Below are 21,570 nucleotides of genomic sequence, written 5' to 3'. Positions count from 1 at the left end.
TTATATTCGTATGAGTTGTAAGAGATGTAAGTGATATACATTTGGATGTCCGATGTAATAAACGCCTAGAATGCTTGAGTTGTACTATATAATATATCATAAACAAATATTATTTCAATCGATTTATCGTATGTACTTATGGTGTCAATTGATTCCTTAATACATCACGGAAAACTGCGATGCGAGCATGCGCTGTGGTCACGTTTTCATGACATTTTCATGTTTTAGGACTATGTTCCAAACTTCTTCTCCGAGGAAGATTTTACTTTATATACTATAGTATACGCGTACTATATATTTCAAATAAAATTTTCCTCGGAGAGGAAGTTTTGGAATATAGCTTAGAAATACTATCCTCACACTCCGAATTCTAAATGGATTTTCACTGCCTCTAAAAAGATTTCTCACATCCCACTATCCCTATGAGTTAGAAATATTTCAAGCGGACACTGTCTAGGCTGCAACTTCTAGGCGGTTAGGCCCCAAGCGGGTAGGATATGTAATTTTTTTTTGTTCGGGACGGCTATGAACTTAACTCAGATCGGTTAACCTGAAAATAGAAATGACATCAGAAACCAAAGTAGAGCATATGATATTAATCCGATCTAAGTTAAGGTCAAACCTATTGTATTTGAAAGTAAGGGAAAAAGATAATAAAGATTAGATAAATCAAATAAATTTCAGACACACTACAGATGTCTATCTGTATTTATAAAAAATATCGATGTCCAAAGATATTGATTTATACATATGAAACATCCTAACATATGAACAGCATCCTAATAAGACATGTGAATAAAAATAAATAAAGAATTTTACAATTAACAGTTTATATACTCTGTATTATTTATATAACGAATAATATATTATAAAGATTCAATCAATATGAGAAAAGCCAGTATAAGTACACCTTATATAAGTATTCTACAGCATTATATTCTACATAACATAAAAGATCTATCTCTGTAACATTCATATATTAAATCTCTAATACACATGCAATTTATATCAACTTCATCAGATCAATTGAATTGACTTTGCAGCATATTTCTATAAGGAATAATATTTACAGGTAAGAGAGTATTTAGATTTTATTTGGAAATTAATGTCATAGCTTGCGGAATTAATTTATTACACGCGATGTCGAAAAGCGTGTACACGCGATGCATTTTAAGTTTAAAACGCTTTCATGTCTATAAAACCAGGTTATCCAAAATCATCGCTTCTTTTTAATTTGATTTAAACGCGTGTTTTATATACTACGCAAGGAGTGCGTTTAGGAATTACACCTAACTAACTCAAGTGTGCACTTTTGCTGTAATATACGCAATGTAAACCATAGCCTAAAATTATCTGGTTTCCTGAACGCATTCCAGTATGCTTGCTTAAGAGGATCCTAAAGTCGTCTGTATTACTGACTAAAGCCATATAATTTTTGTATAACAATTACTTTTCCCTCTTTTGTAAATTTGAAAATCCTTTTCAAGGATTAAAGTATATGCATTAATACACATATGTGTCTGCGAGGTGGAGTTTATGCCGAGAACGGCAAAACATTTCGAAATTGAAATCTTTACCACTTCTTAATCCAATATAGCGCTGAAGAGCTGTCACATCGTAACAACATTTGCTTCATGTAAAAGCTGTGCAATCCGTACTTACGAAATAGCAGTCGGACTAGTAATTCGCATGAAGAAACAGCGTGGAGTTCTTAAAATTGGACTTAGACGTCTAATTAAAACATAATTGTTATATGAAAATTTATGTGTATATATAGCATGCATAGGTGAGATATTGATATGATGTACCAATGATCTAGTTTCCACTGAGGGTTTAAACCGAATCAGAATGTAAGAACCAATCAACTACAGTCGAGTATTCCACTGTTACAATCGAACGACAGGGGAATGCTCGACTGCAGTTAGTTGGTTCTTACATTTTGATCGGTTTAAATCCTCGGTGGAAACTAGGCCACTGACACGTAAGTCACCTGTTGTGTGTAAGTGCTATTTACTATATGACTAATCGTTTCTAGGATCCCCTTAAAATCGATTTAATTATTATATACGGTGATAATTACATCACGATATTTGCGTACTATTACAAAAATGAGATATTAATTTATTTTTTTCAAAAACAGTAGACGGGAAAAGTTAGATAAAATTTTAATTCAGTTCTTTAATTACGTTTTTAGAAAAAATATTTTACTGCGTATTATTTTATTGCGTATTTATAAAATTAGTAATCGTTTTCAAAATATTTCCAACAAAAATTAAATAAATTCATTTTTTTTAATTCGCATAATGACGCTAAATTTTTTTTCTATCATTGAATATCACATTGTGAACAATTTTATTGTGACAAATGAAGAAAAGTACAATAGATCAAAAACGGGAATATACTGAAATCGTAATAGCACATGGTTCGTAGCTTTGAACGTAACAAATTAATTCTTATTTCGAAACCATAAAATTTAGGATCTCATCCCACAGAACGTATCATCCACATAGACATCCATAGTTCTATCAAGAGTTTCATGCAGCATTTAGTTCTGGAACTGCTGGAAGTCAATTAGAGATTCATGATAGATGATCCACGATGAATGTCTATTAGACATCTATTATAGTACATGGTGTCGCCACGAGATGGACACTGTTTCTCGTAAGAAGAAAATGCCACGGACTTCTATAAGAAGTCATATGTAAATTAAGTAAGTTCCTCATATTTTACAACAGTGTTCGGAATTAATTGCTCATCGGGCAGATTCCTGAGGCGACCCTCTCACTACCACTCGAGACTCGGCGGCCGAGCCCACGTGACGCTGTGCCCCAGGAGCGTCGCGATATAAAAAGTATGCTGGGAGCATATTTTCCGGTAAATCTCATTAAAATATTTTCTTTCCTATATGATTTTTTTTATTTTAATATTTAAATTTTTTATTATTAACATATTATGTATATATTCTACAATAATATAATAAGCAATAATATAGTAAGCAATTATTATAATACTGTAATTACCGGTGTAATTACAGTATTAATTATTATTCTTTGTTTGAACATAATTGTTCTTCCGTTCATAATTTCCTACAATCATATCTAAATGCATTCGCATTGCTACAAATTTGGTAGTATTATACATATAAATGTTTTATAATTTGATGCTACCTATTCTCGTCACCAACCGAAGAATTGGTTTACAAGAATTTTACATTATGGAAATCAAGTACATCATGACTATCTATTGACATTGTAAAGGAACACTATGACATCTGCGTTATATATATATATATATATATATTAGGTGTTGGAATTAATTCGTAGCGTTTTACAAGTGATGGGAAGTACTTTCATTAATGTATTTTTTAATGCTCATGTGAAATAAATAACATTCTTTCATTAAAAAACGCTACGAATTAATTCCAACACCTAATATATATATATGAGATGAGATCCTTCATATTAAACTAATTAAGAAAAATTTTTGTATGTGTTGAGGAGGGCTAAATCAAGTCCAAACATATGTGCATATAAGTGGAATAATAGAATAAAATAAATTAATCAGTCGTTATCTTGTATGCTCGTTTTTAAAATCTATCGATCTTGTAGTTGTTTTACTATTGCTATGCAATCTCACGAGTGTGTTAAAATTTAACAGTTTAATATTTTGTTTACAGATTTTTTATTAAATCGAATATGTGCTGTTTTGATCGATAACCTTTTGCTATTTTTCGAGCCATTATTCCATTGGAATAGAACTTTTATGATTTCTCGATAAAAAACCGAGATAAATGATTTTGAAGACAAGTTTACTCCATTAAGGGAGTTCTGTAAAGACCGAAACAATTGGACGGTCAAAACTATACGATGAATGCATCAAAAAATTTGGCTTCCCAGCCAAGTTCTCTCAATTTTTGTCGAGTCATCAAAGACGTGTATGCCCTAGCGTTGCATGATGGAAAGCAATGCCTTTTCTATTGATCAATTCTGGTCGCTTTTCCCGAATGGATTGTTTCAATCGCATTAATTGTTGACAGTACAGATCAGAATCAATTGTTTTGCCTAGCGGCAGCAGTTCATAATGAACAACTCCTTTCCAGTCCCACCAATCACAGTATCAGCTTTCTTTCTCAGCATCAATCTGAGCTTTGTGATGGTTGTGGTGCCTCACTTCGTTTTGACCACGATCTCTTTCGAACATTATTATCATATGTTATCCATTTTTCATCGGCCGTTATCAACCTTTTCAGAAAAAGCTTAATTTCATTTCGTTTTAGCAGCGATTTGCAAATGGACATTTGATCCATTAAATTTTTTATCGTCAAATCATGTGGTACCCAAACATCGATTCTTTGTGTATCCATAGCTTCTCTTACGCAAGTGTTTTAAAATGGTTTTATAATCAAATGTTTAGCTCCTTAGCTATGTATAATATATCATAGTTGCTCACATGACGGTTTTCTTCAATTTTTTAGATTTCATCGACATTTTTACAATAAAACAACTAAAATAATGTGCATCTTTGCAGTGGCACGTAAAAAATCGACCAGATCTCTATCTGTCGGTTATATGTAAAAAGACTTTTTCTCTAACCTGATATTTGCAACAATGTTTTTATTAAAAGCAATTTACGGAACGTTATAAATAAAAAATAAAAAAATGTTGCTTTATCTCTAAATAATATTTCTTTTTTCATTTTTGTATTATAATCATTAATGTTATGAAAGAAGATAAATGTAAAATATATTATAAGATAAATTTTCCGCATGAATTAACAAACAAGTCCAAAGGTTTTCAATTTTTTTTTTAAATTGGTCCTCAAAATATTAATCAAAGCCAAAAATTTTATTCGTATACCAATTACATGTTTGGAGAAAATTTATTACAATTAACAGTTTGAAGATAAAAAGTATTTCCTGAAAAAATATATGTTTAGCTTTTTAAACTTGATTGTGAGAAACTTTTCATATTCATTAAATGTAAAAAATACGAAACTTTACAAAATTAAAAAGTATAGGTCATCTACTATCGTGCACTCGTGTTTATTATTAGAGTCCAATAAATAGGAGTAATAAAAAGTTTCTCTCCATCGATCAATGAGTGCGTGTTTGATAAGAATGCGTACTGGGAAGATTTACGAGTGGGATCTCATATATGTTAGTTGATTTATATACACACATACACACATACACACACACACACACACACACACACACACACATATATATATATTGAGTTACATATAATCGCAATATTTTTAACATGTTTATTCCTTCGAGGTTTCAGAGCAATTTATTAGATTTTATGTAACTTTGGATGCTAGCATCCATCAATTGTACAAAACTCACTTGGCAAATATAAATAAATGTAAATCGCATATGTTAATTTTAAATTTTTCTGAAGATCTCGCTACTTTCTACGTTCGTTGGATATACATTAGGATGTTTGTTAAATTAATCATAAGGCAGAACTACAAACATCACACACACACACACACACACACACACACACACACACGCATATATATATATATATATATATATATATTATATATATATATACACACACCTTAGAGTCTTCTTCAATCCTCATTTCCATAAAGAAAATTTTAAACAATCTCGCTTTCATAATGAGACCTTGAGAACTTTATACGCCATCATCAACTTTATCAAGTCATTAAGCAACGATGATGCATCGTCGATGATAATAACACATAGAAATCGATACAGAAAAGAATCAGTCTTCTCAAAGATATTAAATCGGATATCTAGTGTTCTACATAGGTCGCTGTTTGTTGTTATCGCGAACATTCCACATTGTCATCGACAGCTCCTCGTGGGGATTCCCGTCAAACACACGATCCTCAGGCACGGTCGAACCCCTGGGAAACCTGAGGACTTTCAAATCGGGGAACCACTTAAAAAATCTCCACCATTTCTTATCAGAACTATCTATATTGGGTATTTTTACGTGCACGTTTTTATACTTTGTTTTCTTTATCCACGAAGCTTCTTGATTCCTACGAATTGACCGATTCTTGTGATGCCCGCTAGTTAGTAACCGCGGATTATTCTTCTTCGGCAGAATATCATTGTTGTTCTTCGTCTCTTTAGCGTGTTCGCTCCGTATCGAGTTTGTCCGAGTTGCATCCAGAACTCTGGTAGATATCGGTAAATTTTCTGGATTATTTATAGATTGTTGTTGACCCTCTTTCAATGAATTCCTCGAACCTTCCATGCTGTCCGCAATTATATCAGATTCTCCATTGACTTCCGCTATTCTTGATCCGTAAGCACCGATGGTCCTTTGTTGGGATCGCGATAAGCTAGAATAGGATCGTTGCTCGTTACGTGCTGGCAATCCAGCGAGTCTGAAGCTCTTCGATAATGTCTCCTGGAATGAACCAAACTGAATTCATTTAAAATGGATAAAATAAATCTTCTTTAAAAACAAAATGCGCCAATATATAGCGATAAATAGCGATAATTAAAAAGAAAAAAAAGTTATTAAAAAATTATGGATTTAATCCTTCGGTCATGTATGCAATACCTAAATTTTCTTTTACTTTATACAATATATGTTATAACCTTTTCATACATGAACGTATATTTGCTTGTTATCGTTAAATTCTTCTTACTTTCTAAAATTTTTAGAGTGAATTATTCCGAAAAGTAAAATCTCATTTTTAAAGATTGAAAATTTAGCAATTGTTTTTTAAAAATTGGCTGTTTCGAACTAAACTCATGAGTTTATGTTCATTATATTCCGATTTGTTTATTTATTACAATTAGATATTCTGTATTCGTTATCGATTTTTGTTAAATGATTTAAATGCATTACGTTCGATTTTTGCTTATTACCGTCGCGATATCGTAACTTTCGGAATTTGCGAATTTTTTTAGCTGATCTGTTGATTTCGAAGCTCGCTATATAACACATTCGCGACTTTGGGTGCCTTCCTTTTAATTACACAAGTCAACACAAATGTCATTCTATCTTTTTTTGCATTCGATAAGTAATAAAGATAGAACGATACTTATATCAACTTGTGTCATTAAAAGACACCTAATGGACCTAATGAAAGGCACTCTTCGTCTATTGTTCTTAACGACGCAACACAAAAGTTACTTCTCGGTATTGCTATATTTTCGTGTAACGACTTTGATATTCTCTGAATAGATATATAGCAATTGCACACGAGTCAGTTGCGCACAAACCAATCTCAGCACTAGAAGAAAAATGAAAAATCTACGTAGAACGACTCAACGCAGAAATTTCTGTGTGTGTGTTGGGCAATTGCAACAGTGTGCAAGTGAACTCTCTAAATGAAGCTTACGAGCATATCTCTATACATCTCTATTCTCTACATTTTAAACTTTGATTGCGTTTTCAAATAATTTTGACGTTATTAATGAATCCATGGATTCCGTACAATCTTCTTGCAATTAATATAACTGGCTCAATTTTTATTCTTTAGAATGAAATTTTATTCCAAAGAATTTAAAGTGTAATGTCTAGCGTTTCAATTGAAAAAAATTTGTTATAATATATTCATGATATTTTTACACAATAATATGTCGCATACGTGACAAAACATATAATATGATATAAGAAGAGTTAAGATTTTTCGAAATTATTGTATTTATGCTGTATAATATATTTCAATATGTTCTCCTTCAATATACCAATAATTTTTTTCCATGGAAAATGGTGGTAGTATAGTGAAGGAGAATGTTTTTTCTCTAATGGAAAAATTTCGCTGAAACATTATTCCATATTTGGAACACTTTGCAGCGAAATTTCAGCATTTCGGAAAAATTTCAGTTTAATTTCAGCAATTTTTAGCTAAAAAATTCATTTTCAGCAAAATTTCATAGAAATTTCAGCAAAAATTTCAGAAGAAATTTCTGCAAATTTTCAGCAATTTCATTGAAATACTATATTTGCCGAAAACGAATAATTTAGAATAATTTCATCCTAATTTTTAAATTTTTTCCCTAGGGTTTGAAAATATTGTAGATATGATATACATTTTATACAAAAAACTTTATTTGTATTTAAATTTAAAGGAGTTATTACGTAATTTTTAACTTTATCTAAAAGACTAGAAAAGGGATTCTTGTTTTGCTTACCATAAACGCTATGCGAAATTTGTTCGACATAATATTGTAAAGGATTGGATTAATCGTTGTGGACACGTAATAGAATACGCCTGACACATAAGTCATTAGAAGATAAAGAAACTCCATCCATGGACCATTCGATGTAATGTGGTCTTCTTTATTAGTGCCATATATAGCGATCAATCGTTGCACGTGAAATGGGGCCCAACAAATGAAGAACGCTATCACAACAGCAACTGCAACAAATGTTCGAATGTAATATTTGGATGGAAATGCTTAATTATACTAGTCTGTAAATTGAAATTTTGGAGTTATTGACTGCATGCGAAGTTTAGCATAAAGTGCTGAAAATCCAGACAGGACCCTGATAATGAGATCTTTATAATATTTTAATGATTCTATTAGTATATTCAAATTGACAATTAATTTAATTTGTGATATTACTAGGATTGCTTTTTTACTTTTGCATTACATAACTTTTTCTCTTGTTTTCGCCAAATATCAAACATGTTTCCGCAAACTACATAACAATTACACATTATCAATAATAATTGTAACTTCCTATTCAATAATGTAACAATGTTATGTACAACATGTGTTCATCTTTACATTTATATGAGGAAAATTATAATATTATTGTTAATTTGTGTTCTGCAGGCACCTTGTAGGTATTGCAATTTTGTTAAAATTTCTTATATGACAGTAATAAATGCATTTAATTTTCAGATTCAAACTGACATTTAAATGACGACAAGCAACTAGGATTAATGACACATTGAATGAAGTATCGGAAATGTGCAAAGGCGTTCAGTAGAGAAGTGTCTAAAAGATTCACTGCTTTCATACGTACTATAAATATGCACTAAATACAATCAGCAAATGCCATATTAATATTTTACTGTTAATGACGGATAAAAGTAGATGGCATTGGATTTAATTTTATTAATTTGTTTTTAAGAGATTTTAAAAATCTTTTACATAGATCAGAGTGATAAACAAACGTAGAATAATACATTCCAAACATTATATCAAAAGATTAATTATAACTTTTATTAAAAATTGTATCTGTTAAATTATAATTGCAAATGAAATTTGTGTTAATAAAATTCAAATCAGTCAATTATTGCTGTATTTCGCAATACAGTTTTTCCAATGAAAATCACTAACGTAAGCTATGCTGTAACACTTTGAACTTCTATTTAAGTATAATACATTGTTATTAAAGCGTGTCGCAGAATGATCGATGTGTTTTTCATCAATTAATGGATTATGCAGTTTTATGAACCGAAATGCGGTTTTTTCTTATGAGATTATACTGATATTTTATAATTCAATTTTCCGATGAGCAAAAATTCATGAAAAATAATTAAAAATAATTAAAATCCTAAATAATTAAAATCCTTTTTGACATTATAATATTTTATAATATCCTTAACATTATTTATTTATGCCTCGGCACTTTTTTGTGCCACATTAAATCGTTCAGTGTATCGCCATTGTGTACGTGTAAATCGATTTAAAAACAAAACAATATCCACAACAATGAAAATATTGTTATATTGTTATATTCTAAAATATTGTTATATTCTAGAATATTCTAGAATAGATTTAGAATTTATAATTTAGAATTATTAGGTTGTCGCTTTCCGACATTCGGTTTTTTTAAGCGTTTTTATAAAGTACTTTGTTGAAAGCGCGTTTTGTTCTCTTGTATAAGTTTATAAATATATATATAGATCAACACATTTTTTTGTATCCCCAAAATCAATTTGCAATTGTGTCAGAAGATATTTTTTTTTTAATGTTGCACTACAGTATTAATTATACTGTAGATTTATAAGTGTCAAAAGTTACGCAATACGTATAAGTGTCAAAAGTTATGCAATACGTTTGCTTGGTCAAATTAATACAATTTAGTACTAATTAAAATTATTTTTTATTTAAACAAATAATTTTGCAAATTTGATTTCTTGTAATTAACTATCTAAAAACGCATATCTTGTATTCAACTGTTTATTAGATATTATTATTTTGTTTTTAACTAATAAGAGAATGGAAATTGAAAGAGTAATAATTGCTTTTAAAACCGCCTATAGATAAAAATGGAAAGACACGAGTAAAATATTGTTCATAATTCTGTGAAAAATGTGTACCGAAATTAAAAGAAATCGGAGAATTACACTTAGGTTATACGTTTACTTGTTATAGGTTTACTAATGCCTGATAATTTCTACATGCAGTTTAAATACATCTTTCCAGTTCTCGAAATTTCGATTATTGTCGGAATCTAATGCAATCATAGACTGAAATAATAATCTCCCAATTTTTAAATTGACTTTCGTCAGTTTCGATGATAATGTTAATAACACAAAAATTTAAGAAACATGATATTATTAATTTTTTAACATTGATAATTATTTCCAAAAAATTAAAATAATTTGAGGTGAATAACGTTCAAATTTCATGCTAAAAATAATATGAAATTAGTTATGCGATAATTTTATTTAATAGTTGATAATTTTAAACTTCCTGAATTTTTGAAAATTCCGCGCATGCGCGCAAATTTACATTTTAAGAATCCTTAAAAATTTCTAGACATATTTCTTAATGATTAAAATATCATTGATTTTTTCATAATTTTTTGTAGATTAGAAAAAATTATAACAAGAAAATATATTTTTGATCGCAATAGTAAGGATAGAAAGTCAACAAGATGGAACGCGTACAGTTAAAATTAAAATTAATAGTTAAAGTAAAAGTAAAATTAATAGTAAAATTTGATGAAATTTTTTTTTCATAAAAACCTAATTGATATATAGCAAGTCTAATTTGATATGGAGGCATTTTTTATATATATATTCTGCTACATTCTTTATAATATCTATACTCTAAGAATAAGGAAATTGGATGATTATCAAGAGAAGTTATAAATCTCAGACCGTCATGTAGGCATCACAGCCCGAAAAAAAATGTTTCATGCACGAATATATGTATACTGAGAAAACAAAGTTGTTAACTTGACTAAATGCGTTTATTTATGATTATTTAATTCAAATATTTATGTACTTAGATTAACAAAATCTTGTAATTTAAAATATGTTATTTGTTTGAATTAATAAATATTTGCTTGACTATGATTGCTACATTTAGTTGAATCAACTAATATTTTTTAGAAACAGCAACTTTTTTCTTAATGTATATAATTATATTTAAACATACATTATACATAAGTATGTATAAAAATTCATAAATATACATAATTATACATATATATTCGTGTATAAAAAATTATTTACCAGATGGTTTTGTATTTATACTTAATTCTTGTTTGTAAATACATGGATTAATTTTTAAAAACAAATAAAAAAAGTATTAACACAATCCTTGTTAATCCTTGTATATTTTCTTAAAAATTAATTAAATAATTTTATTTAATATAATTATAGCTCGAAATAAGCCATGACATTGTATTAATTTTTAAGAAAATATACAAGGATTTTTTTTACTTCATTAAAAAAAAAATATTCATATCTCTTCAAGAAAGGAAACATCTCTTACAGTTTCTGGATTTTCCCGAGCTACATATTTTGCTTTGCAAATAATGTTTAGGACTTTGAACTATTTGATTACCACACGAAAAAAAATCTTTATGCAATAAAGCACTTATACGTAATTAATCTTATCAGGTGTTATTATAATATATTTTTCTACTGCTGTTTATTATTTCATGCAAGTATTATTATAACCGATCGTTTAATTATAGCATTATGCAACTTTGCAATAGGTTTTCCTCTTCTGTTTTATTTGTAGCTCTTACAATTGACAGAATACACAAAATGAGAGAGCAAATATAAACGTTGTATACCACATTAATGTATAAAAAGATTAAAAATTAAAATAAAATATTTTTTCCACACACACACACACACACACACACACACGCGCGCGCGCGCGCGCGCGCATACATAATATAGTAAGTGATACGTTTTATGAAAGAAATTGTAAATATAATAATAGATTTTGTAGATTTTGTGATGTAAAATAACAAATTTTGTAAAAATATAATAATAAATTTCATAAAAATAAAATAATAAATTTTACAAAAATATTTTTAATTTTATTTTTAGAAAAAGAAGGGAACAAAATATATCTCTCTACACTCTAAATAATTATAATGAGAGTAATCTTTTTAGACAACGCCATCTTATCTTTTTAAATCTTATCTTCATAAATTTAATTATGTAATTTCAAATATTTCAATTTTTCCCATTCCCTCTTATATCAAGTCACAAACTTGCTACATTTTTGCTAAAGTTATTGAAACGTCATTAATTGTTAATATCTCATATTTAACAATATAAATTATTTTTCATTCACATTTGTTTATTTTCAGATTATTACTACTTTTCTCTATTTTATATTTTTAATCCTAATTTAACAACAAAATATTTCGTATTTTAATAATAAAAGTGTAGTGTATCTATATACATATATGGACGATAGATTTTAAATATTTTAGCGTTGTCCGATATATTAGGAAACAAGAAAAATTTGATGCGTTATGTACAGAAAGCAGGAAGATATCTTTCAATACGATCAATTTTCGATTTGTTCGATTTGCTCTCACGCTTATTTATTAGGGAAAAAGATTATGGATGTGTAGTAAATGTTCGAAATCAATGCACTTATATAATTTATAAGTAACTTATATCATTTATAAGTACGTACGCTCTTATTTTTGGTTAAATCCGTTATTGCTTAATGTAGAATTTAATGTAAAATCTTAACGGAAATAACTAAAATTTACAGAAAGAGAAAGTTTAGCAATTATTACTATTAATGCTACAAGGACATTAAGTACATCATAATGAAACATGTGCATAATGAAACATGTATTGAAGAGCTGACCTTATAAAATTTGTATGAATAAAATTTATATTATCAACACAAATGTGTTCAAGTTATACTAAAGGTGATGGCTGCACGGTATTATTCATCGAACTAACTTTGAACATAACTTTTATTATGAAAAATTTGTTAATTAAATTATTGTGTTAAATAATATTTTATAAAACAGTGAAAATAGAACATATAAATTCTTTTCAAACATTGATTCGAGAAAAATAGTACAGATTGCTATGTGTGTATAATTATTTAACTTTATACATATATATTGTATTTTATTTATACTGTATAATTATATAATTTTATATATGAGTTTGATCTTCTTGTGTAAAATGAAATAAATAATAATCGAAATAGACGATGAAAAACTTATTTGCATAATACGAAATTAATGAGCAATATCTCTGTGAAGAAAACAGGTTTGATTCTTTGCTGCGTCATATGTAATATTCCTGCTTATAACGTACAACATGAAATAAAAAACAAAATAAATATATTAATTCATATTTAGTTTGATTAAAAATTTTATAGAAATCTTATTGACTATTACTTTTATTATTTATCACGATGTTTTTAATGCACGATACTTTGAATTCGGCGTGATTTGCAGAATTTTGTTCGAGCATATTGTCAGCTACATTAAATGTAAACTGCTATTGATCAAACCACAAAATGCATTACAATTATTCGCAGATAGAACTCGTATAAATATATTTACGTTGTCATAGATTATATGACATGTTATTTATATTGTAATTTTATGCGAGTTTTATTAAAACGTTACTTAATGGCTAATGATGATAAAGTGATTCATAATATTGTGAAATAATCGAAGGCATTGTAATTATATCTGTTATCTTTTCTATTTTTATCGATATGCGTGATTAAATCCTCAAGATTGATCTTATTACATGAAATTTCAATAATTACTGAAATCTTATTTTTATTGTTTTCATTTCTGATGAACAACATTCTCATAATATCTCATATTTTTAAAAATTTATTATACATACATTTAAATTTGTAAAACTTTACGAAAAATATAATATTTCCAATTCTTTTAGCTTTCATGTTTTCTTTGAAATGAAATGGAATGAAGAATCTTATTTATTTTAGATATTTCAGAATTCGTAATATAAAGAATTTTATATTAGAGAATTAAAATTCTATATTCGCAATATAAGGAATTTTATATCTTCCTTAAATTCATAATAAAGAATTCTAGAAAAGATGTAGTCTTTCTCAGCATTTCTGAAAAGTGTTTCAATCTATAAAAAAATCTGACAAATTTTTCAAAGTTATAAAATTATGTAGAAATTTTGAAAAATTCAAAAATTTATATAGAAATTTATAGAAATTCTAAAAAATTACATGAAGAATTGCATGGCTCGTAAAAATCCAGATTTACAATATTTACATTGAATTGCAATTAGGTTATTTAATTTAGACTCGCGGTTCTAATGTGTCAATCGTATAATTATGAATTGTAAAAATTATCAAAAATATATCATAATTCTACGATTAGTTCTTATTTGTTTCCTTTCATTTATGCTAAATTACAATAAATTCCTAATCATAATAATATAATGGAAAACTATTCGCCCTACAGAAATTTAATTATTGCATTATAATTATAATTTAATAGCATTATTGATTAATGAACAATTACATTGCTAACTATGTGAATAAGTTGAGATTTTATAGAGGTATTTCTTTTCTTTGGCGCCAACTTTTGCGGGAAGTGTGTGGTATTCCATACGTCAGAATTTTTCATGTGTGGAATTTCACATATGAACAATTTTTTTAAATAATAGTGTTGATCAAAAATGGTTAAATTTTTTTGTAACTTTTATTTCAAATTTCAAACTGAGCGAACCGAGCACGACCGATAAAATATTCATAATTCTTTTTTTCTTTGTAACGTAGTTCGTATTTTCTTTGCGAATATAGAAGATCGAGAGTAGTCTATGGTTTTTCGTAAAGTCGATTGAAGCGTTCGGGGAAGTCAGCGCTATCGCATCATTATATTCTTATTTTTCATTAGACATTGAAATAAGGACAGCACTAGAAGTCTTCTAATCAGAGCCAACGCGTAAGCCTTGTCTGTAATTGGTCCGACATTTTTTTTCATGTATTTCATTATCTAACTTTTTGACGATGAACTGTTGTAGAAAAGTGCTGCGCATCCAATAATTTATTATCCGTACATTCGGGAATTTCGAAGATTGTCTGAGAGAGAGAGAGGGGGGGGGGGAGAGGGGAGGAGAGAGAAAGAGAGATATGTAATAAAATAGGGATTTCGTAGTGCCTAATGGGTATGATTCTTGATAGAAAATTTGCAATGGAGAAACTAATTTATTATTAGAAAGATATCAGCTAGTTCAGTTGTGTTCAGCTGATGGTAGCCGGATTGTCAGAGGGGAGTTTGGGAATTTACTTTCGCTTTGGATGCAAAGAAAAAATCATGAATGCTGGAGGGAAAATATTGAGATATATTAATTTTTCATATGGCAATGCTGGTACAACTCCACACACGGCTAATCGGCAAGTTAACGCGCCTGCTTCTTTTCTATATGTGTAGTAGCTGAAAGCGTTATACATACCAGCTTGATCAAAAAATTTCTGGAAGAGACCACCAGGTGATGCTCTGAGTCAGCTGATTTGAGTTCTTTTTTTTGGCTAGATTACCACATCTATCATTGACATTTCCATCAAATTTTATCGCCATAGCTTGACATTTATAAAAATTACGCCGTCTTGAGTACATCTACCTCTGCGCGTGTTTTCGATTTTTTACAGTTTTAAAAATGGAGTTGAATTTGCAACAACGAGTTTGCAACAACGAATACCATCCAACAGCCATCGAATTCACCCGATATGGCTCCCTGCGATTTTTTTCTGTTCGATCGAGTCAAAAAACCTGCGGGGAACGCGTTTTAACAGCCGAAAGGAGGTAATGGAAAAATCGAAGACGGCTCTGATGGCTATACCAATAATAGAGTTCCAGAAATGTTTCGAGAGCTGGATCAAGCGCTGGCATAAGTGCGTTGCAGTCGCTGGAGAGTACTTTGAAGGGGACAATATCACTTTTGATGAATAAACTTGTATTTTGAATTTTCTGAATGAATTCCGGAAACTTTTTGATCAAGTTAGTATGTTAAAAAAATATAACGTACCCAAGTAATACTGTCTTTTTATTGAAGGTGAAAAGATTCTTATTTCACTCCAAATAGTGGTTTAATTCTCCTTCAAAAATTATTATATTGCAGAATTTATTTTTTATTTTTTATTTATATTTAATTTATTCAAGTCAAGTGACATGTATCATTTATATAAAAGATCTGATCCAACGACTGGCGTCAAATTAAATTCCATACCGAATTAAATATAAAGAATATGATCCAATTGATTACTGTTATTAATTTTTATACGATGAAACATATATACGTTTTCACAAAAAAAATTGTTCTATTTATTTTAAAATAGCAAGATCCTTTAATAAGAATACAAAGATAAATACTTAGACTTCATCGTATGAAAATTAATAATAGTACCAATTGGACCATATTCTTTATTTAATTCGACATGAAATAATATAAATAAATCACAGAAGAAATATGTATTTAAGCACTAAAGATCCGCTTCAACCAAATGTAATGTTCTTATTTAAAAGTTGAAATATTTGTTTGAAATCTAAATTTATACAATATTTATACAATATTATTAAATTTATACAATATTAAAGAATTAGCAATCGAACGGTAAGGACGCTCGCACGGAATATCGAAAAGATCCGGGTTCAGATCCCGACCGAGGTAATATTTTTTAAGTTCTTTACTGATTTTAAAATGCTATAGTAATATCTAATTAATAATTTAATTTTTGGGATAGGATTATTAATATTTCAGATTGATTGTCCAAAAATAATTAGTGCGCAGTCTTATTTCTAACATAAGTTAAATTTATTTAAAAAAAACATACATATGTATTAAGTTTAACATCTAATTTTGACTGTTTCTCATATTTAGTTGATGTATGCACATAAACTATATTCTGTTTCTAATCTTATTATTATCTAAAGAATTAAATTCTTAGTTTTGATTCAAACTAATATCTTTCAATTAAAATGCATCTTACTATCATCGACGCCAGTGGAGCATGTCTGAACACAGAGGTAGGTATGTATGTGTACATGTAGGGGTGACGGAACACACTCAGCGAGTTAAGCATGGCATGGGTGCCATATTTTTTAAGATCGCCAGTATCCCCAGTGATGGATAAAGCATTTTGCCATTCCTAGGCACCAACATCTAGCCGCCCCTAAGTGGCTTTATTAATTTATAAATTTTATAAAATGAATAAAAAATGATTTATACTCCATTGCTAATAAAAGCATTGCTAATAAAAACATTCAATAATCCTTAATGAGTAATATAAATATAATACATTTTTAATTGTATATTTAAAACATCGTTTCTGTTAAAATAATCGGTGTAATTCGTCCAAAAACGTTAGATTGACAAATTAAAAATTTATCTCAACTATGTGAAAATTTTCCTTTAAAAATTTGCTGTCCTAAGCAAGTGCTTTGTTTGCATTTATCTATTAGTAAGTATTCCTAGAATGCAGAATCTGGCGAACTGATAAACTTTTCTATTTATTGGGTCAGAATCAGACCTCTAAAAATGCTGAAACCAATCACTATTCTTTCTTTTTATTATTTATTCTCTCTCTCTCTCTCTCTCTCTCTCTCTCTCTCTCTCTCTTTCTTTCTTTCTTTCGATCTATTCGTTTTTGTTACATTAATGTAGATGCGTTCGCAATTTTTAAGGCCTCTAGATCATGTTCGTTGAATTCTATATTCTCTAGATGAGATGCTGCATATAGAATATTGTACACAATAAAATAAATTTTTTTTTAATACATTTTTTTAATTAATTGCGAAATATATACAAAAATTATGAATTGGACTATATATGCAACACTAATAACTAATAACTAATAAAAAACTGATATACTAGTGAACACTAGTTGTGATGATTTATAACCTAAGAAAAGTTTTTTTGATTAAAAGGAATTTGTTTGAATCAAAGAAATTTATGCATTGCTATGCACGGTTAAAGAAACATTTCCTTGATTTAAACGTCATTTCTTGAAATAAAAATTTTTCTGAAAGGTATTTTCATTTTGATTAAAAAAAAATTGACGAAAGAAACGATTTCTTCAATTTAAACATAATTTTTCTCTGGATGTATTTTATTATAATATAATCGTTTAGTTTTATAGCCTTTCTTACTTTCAAAAGGTATTTTCTAAATTAATATATGCAAGTATGTAATTTTCGTAATTAATATTAAGTTAAGACAGTTTCGGGAAATTTCAAAGTAACTAAAGAATTCTGCCAATTCTCTTTTATAACTGACTTGAATTAGTATCTTTTGTATAAAACTAAAAAAACTAAAATAATTTTATTAATAAATTTCTAACAAAATTTTTATATAATTAATTCTATAGGTGTGTCACTCTTTTATCGTATTATGTAACATTGCACATACATATACGTGCGTACATGCGGGACGCCAAATAGTTTTAGCGCTGTCCATGTATGTACCGTATAAAAATTGTTTGTTAGATGGAATATTTGAAAAATTCCAGTTTTTAAGAAAAAAAAATTTATACTGTAAATTAAATACGAATATATGTTGTTTCTAAATTGTGTTCTTAAAAGTGATATTATATTAGAATTGTCTAGATAAAACAATATATAATTTCATTTTTTACCTAGATAAATTTAAAATAAAATCTCATCTAAGATTTTATCTCATGTAAGATACGTATATATATGTATAATTTATTCTATTTTTGTCAAGATAATTTTAGTTATTTAAGCACAGCACTATCGTTGAGATAATAAATCGTTTGAAGATTGCGTGTATATATTCGTGTAGCCTTGGCTAAAAATATATAGCACTCTTATAAATTGACGTAAACATTTTATATTTAACGGAAAATTAGGAAATTAGGAAATAGTTTTATTAAAAAATGATGTTTATTTTTATAATAATTTTTATATCTTTTATTTAGTTATCTTTTTTTTTAGTTTTGCTTTTCTATAATGTGCTCTTCTACAATGTGCTCTTTGTTTCCTGTTTCTTGCTTTTTATCTTTGCTTTTTTCTCCTTTACAACCATTTTATCGACAATTGTATTTCTTGCTACATATTTCTTATTTCTTTCGAAGTTCGTTAACTTTTATCTCGGGCGTCATAAAACAAAAAACCGGATAAGAAGCAAAAAGGCAAGATATACAAAATAATAAAAAGCAAGAAACAGGAAACAAAAAGCACATGAAGTATGCTCGTAGAATAATTTTGAATTGTAGAATAACCATTAGATTTTTGTTATTGGTTTCTTAAAAAAAAATGCAATAAACTGAGAGCGTTTTATATTTATGATCGAGGCAGTATTATGATAAAATAATAAATAGAATTAAATTCCGGCATATTGCACGACATTATAGCGCAAAAAATTGTACGAAACGTCCATAACATTTTCGCAAACACGACGTCTTAATGCATCGTTGCATTTCTATCGATCATCGGTGAATATTCTTTGAGAGTGTTTTCCAATAATTATGGCCGTTCTTTTTAAACGACTTTGATAGAATTGTACACTTTGTACGACTTTGATAGAGTTTAACAAAAGAGAATAAGTTGAGGATAAGATAAACGAACTAAAAATCACAAACTTTTGTGTGTGTCCTTTTTATTTTGTTATTATTTTATATGTATACTTCTTGAAAACGAAAAGGGACATTTTAAAAAATTCAATATTAATTGTCGTAATTAAATTTTAATAGATAAACATTTTTAAATACTTATTAACGAATCATGTAAACAATATATTAATATATTTTTAAATAACTAATAATACTTAATGATGTAGGTATAACATCACATAAGATCACAATAAAAATTATGTGAAGTTACGAGATCACATTTTATTTTTCAAAATTATATTTTTCTACTGAATGTATTTTATAAATATAATACGAGTATCTAAATTTTTAAATAAAAAATCATAAAATTCTTCATATTTTAGTTGAAAGTTATATTTTAAATAGTTAGTTATTATTTTCACTTATTATTTCATATTTATTATTTACACTTAAAAGAGGGACAAATTATAATCATTTCCTTAATTTGGGAGTTGTAAAGTGGAAGATTCAAAATTTGGGACTGTTCCTCTTAATTTGGAACGATTGGTTACTGAAATGTATACTTCTCAATGAGTAACCGTCCAAAAAGTTATGATTTTTAATTAGATTTTATTTGGGACATTCTAATTAGGTTTATTTTAATGCAATAACACCAGTTAACTTTTATCATGTCTGTCGCAGTAGAAGTCTTCCTCATGATGAACAGAATGGAAAAGTTAATTGAGTGGGTAAAGCTTTCGGTGTTGTATTGATAAAATGTAATTTCTTTCGCTCAGCGTGTATCTTCGATAATTACAAGTTGACCGTGTTTATTAAAAGATACCTCATCACTTTCGATCGAACGATAACGAGCGGCCATAGAAAGATATTTCTGTTATGTTAGCACTTACGAAAACGTTACATTTAAGAGCATGTAAGGAAAAATATGATTGTGGTCGCACATCATTAATTATATTGTTACAAATATTATTCTATTATATCACAAATAATAATTTATCCGAGAAAAAAATATTTACAATTTGCTAATATATGGCTGAAATATATATATATATTAGGTGTTGGAATTAATTCGTAGCGTTTTTAATGAAAGAATGTTATTTATTTCACATGAGCATTAAGAAATACATTAATGAAAGTACTTCCCATCACTTGTAAAACGCTACGAATTAATTCCAACACCTAATATATATATATATATATATATATATATATATATTGCTAAAGTATATATATTGCTAAATATATATTAAAGATATTAATCAGATCGAGGCTTTTTCATCCATTCTTCATAATAATGTTTCTTCTGAACATTGCAGCACGTATTTTAAACGTAAAACATTTTTAGATCATTCTTGTGCTTACAAGAAGCATGTTTATATTAAGAAGTCATGTTTATGTAGTGTAGCATAGTTGTAAGCACTACAAAGGGATATTATTTGTTAAATTTTCATATCTCTTTCAAATCAAAATTAATAGAATAATTCCGTCTTTCTCTAATAATAAATAAAATATATTTTTTATTATTATTATTATTATTATTATTATTATTATTATTATTATTATTATTATTGATTTATAATAAAAATGAACTTTGTGATCTTTTTAAACAGCGATTTTTGAGTAAATTAAACATTTCTAATTTAATACATCAGAGAATTTCTGCTACATATGTAGCACAGAAGCGCCTGTAATATTATTTTTCGTATTTCTTTCGGTGTAGAGGAGGCCGAGGTTGAAAGTAACATTTTTTTTGTTTCCATAAGTTAAAAAAAATTTACGATCGCTATAAATTTTAAATTCATATATACAAATAAGGAGGGGAGATT

At 28.1% G+C, this 21,570-nt stretch overlaps 1 protein-coding gene and 1 long non-coding RNA gene across 2 annotated transcripts in view; one reads left to right on the top strand and one right to left on the bottom strand.

The window, feature by feature from the left end:
* The first annotated feature begins 2,669 nt into the window (after window positions 1-2,669).
* On the top strand, window positions 2,670-11,503 carry LOC105154114 (uncharacterized). Its single transcript, XR_847158.2, has 2 exons — window positions 2,670-2,874; window positions 8,849-11,503. It is a non-coding gene; the product is annotated as an uncharacterized LOC105154114 (long non-coding RNA).
* Window positions 4,683-21,570, bottom strand: part of LOC105154115 (pyrokinin-1 receptor) — a 33,684-nt gene continuing 16,796 nt past the window's right edge. The window contains exons 2-3 of the mRNA XM_011069420.2: window positions 8,132-8,358; window positions 4,683-6,392 (exon numbers count right to left, since the gene is read on the bottom strand). Of these exons, the coding sequence (XP_011067722.1) occupies window positions 5,775-6,392; window positions 8,132-8,358 (845 nt within the window). The 3' untranslated portion in view covers window positions 4,683-5,774. The remainder of the gene's footprint in view (window positions 6,393-8,131; window positions 8,359-21,570) is intronic.

Source organism: Acromyrmex echinatior, chromosome 6, assembly GCF_024713525.1.
Source record: "Acromyrmex echinatior isolate Ae372 chromosome 6, ASM2471352v2, whole genome shotgun sequence".
In the NCBI taxonomy this organism is placed as follows: domain Eukaryota; kingdom Metazoa; phylum Arthropoda; class Insecta; order Hymenoptera; family Formicidae; genus Acromyrmex; species Acromyrmex echinatior.
The sequence above is the reverse complement of the archived record's forward strand: the minus strand, read 5'-3'. Positions and strand labels throughout refer to the sequence as shown.